Below are 2,598 nucleotides of genomic sequence, written 5' to 3'. Positions count from 1 at the left end.
ATATATTAAAAGAACATATCAGGTTGTGAACCAATCCTGTGTTTGGATGGTTAAAAGGATAGTGGCATTCTCAGTCCAGCAGATTTCAAGCCTTAATTAACCTTGACATTGATGCTTTCATTTTTTTGAATTTACTTCAGTCTTTCTGATAATGTGTATTCAATAAGAGTAGACATCTCTATCGAGTATCGATTACGAAAAAGCCTGTGAAAACTTCCTCAATCCCGTCGACTACTGAAATAATCTGGATCTCTCTCGCAGTGCAGCAACAATGGTTAGCCAGTACGCAACGAGACGGCTCCTATTTCAGCAACGAGCTCCCGAGCCAATACGCAAAGAACAACACGCGCCACCAACAGCACTTAGGTACACGTTCATCATCAGTCATCACGGTGAAACAATGTACACAAAGACCCAGTCAACAGCAGGTCACGTCGATCGGGTGCCTCGTCACTATCGCCATTGCCACACCCACACGGATTGATACATGCGCTCTCCAAAGGGCCCGCCGTCTTTATTGAAGAACGCCGCTGCCAACCAAGCTGGCAGCCGGACTGACCTGAGGCTCATACAACTCCCAAACTTTAGGATTGTTTCAGCTGCTACTTCACGCACTTGATTTCTGCCAACTTCTGGAATTTATTCCACTTCCCGGCCGTCGTTACAATCATAAGATCCATACATGAAATTTATTACACTTCCCGTTTGATTTATTCCACTTTCGTGCCATGCATGCGTACATGTGTTGCGTACAGCGCAACAATGCAGCATCTGATCATCATGCATGTGTTACTATTATAGATTTGAATTACTCAACGGCATGAGTGCTGGCTGGTAGCGTCTCGTTCTTTCCATGGAACTCGACGTGGTTGTCGCCGCAGTTGACGAACTCGTAGTTGACGATGAGGTGGCCCCTCTGGTACCCCATGCCGTCGGTGTCGATCTTGACGAACACGGTGTCCCAGTCGAGGTCCAGCCCACCGTTGGCGCACTGGTCCACGATCCTCGCCGTGATCTGCGCCCCCGTCCCCGTGTTGGTCACCCGGATGCACCTCCCGCACGACGCCTGGCCGCGTGGGCCGGCGGGGCCGCAGAACGCCGTCCAGCCGTACTTGGACCGCCATGACAACGGCTTGCCGGCGTCCCAGGTGGAGCAGTAGGCGCTCACGGCGGGGGCGCCCAGATCCCAGTTGTTCTGAGCCGGGCGGTAGAAGTGGTAGGTCGCGCGGACGTTGCTCGCCTGCTGCGCCGCCGCGGCCGCGGCTCCGGCGCACAGGAGCGCCGCCACCAGCGCGAGGCGTGCGGCCATCGTCGTCGACGTAGCAGAGGAGGATGATCGTTCCAGAGAGGAGTAGCTAGCAGCTGCTGACACTGCAATGGGAATCGCTCTTGGCCGCCACCATTATTATATAGAGGTGGAATGGAACGCTGCGCATCAGATGAGATGCTCGTGGATAATTGGTACGGTGATGGTAGACTTTTCTTCTCTTCACAGCTTCTATGAAATTTCCACAAACTATATATAAATCAATTGCATGAACAGCTCACAAGGAAGTAGATATGCCTTTAAGAGCTGCAGCATACGTGTCCTGCTACCTAGCTGAACATAGGAAAAATGTTGCAGCTGTGGGTGGCTGCCTATGTAATCATGTCAGCATGTCACATTCCACAAATTTGTGCCGCTGCAATTGCGACCACGTATGCGAACTCTTGAAGAAAGATATAATAATTTAGCGTGAAATTGGAAATTTTAGGTAGGGTAGCTCCATTTATTGTCATGAAAAGGAGTTGTCGTCAATTTATTTCAGACATTAACAACACAAAGTGTCTAGAACAAGTCCATAGATAAACCGTAAAATGTAAACGCTGGAGTCACATCTCCATAATTTTACTAAAATATACCACAACATCTGGGCTACGTTACTTATACATACACATGTCACAACCATGGAATTTCCATAACCACATCTAAATAGAGCACACCCATGGATCTTTGTGACTAAACTTACATAGATTTTAAGCGATTAGATGTGTTTTATTAAAGAGAATATGTACTAATATCAAGAGATAGGCGGTTAAATATTACTTCGAAATTGCAATGGTAGAATGACCTATGTGGAAGCAATTTGTCAACAGTTGCATTGAGATCAAGGTCATTAGGGAATCATAGGTGAAATCAGGCATTGTTTCTTGCTTTCTAGATTACCCAAATAGTGGCTGCTATACTCACATACTTCTTACTTCCATTCAAAGGGAAGTGTGTTTAATAATAGTAAAAAAAGTCAATCATCACATAAATGTGATAAAAACAGGTACATAAAGGGAATTCAGTGGACATTGAACAACACTCAATACAAACGTGCAATTGGGCACGAGAAGAGAGATGATCAATGGATTTATCGACATCACGGAGAAGATATTTCTTATCCCCCAAACCCATGCGATATGAAGCTGAATATCTCAGGTCAAAATTCTCCTTTGAAGCACCAATGAGTACAAGATCTTAATTTTGTATGGTAGATTCAACTTCCCTAACAACTTTTACAACTTTTAGGCTATATTGTGTTTCTTCTTATTTACAACAAACATCCCATTGTT

General features: G+C 45.8%; 1 protein-coding gene across 1 annotated transcript; it reads right to left on the bottom strand.

Annotated features, from left to right (window-relative positions):
- Positions 1–619: 619 nt before the first annotated feature.
- LOC123431217 (barwin-like) lies at positions 620–1,498 on the bottom strand. The gene has a single exon (XM_045115044.1). It carries the CDS (start codon positions 1,307–1,309, stop codon positions 809–811), a length of 501 nt encoding a protein of 166 aa, XP_044970979.1. The 5' UTR covers positions 1,310–1,498; the 3' UTR covers positions 620–808.
- Positions 1,499–2,598: the final 1,100 nt, after the last annotated feature.

This window comes from Hordeum vulgare, chromosome 2H (assembly GCF_904849725.1).
Source record: "Hordeum vulgare subsp. vulgare chromosome 2H, MorexV3_pseudomolecules_assembly, whole genome shotgun sequence".
Lineage (NCBI taxonomy): Eukaryota > Viridiplantae > Streptophyta > Magnoliopsida > Poales > Poaceae > Hordeum > Hordeum vulgare.
Note: the sequence above shows the minus strand (reverse complement) of the source record. Positions and strands in the feature narration are given on the sequence as shown.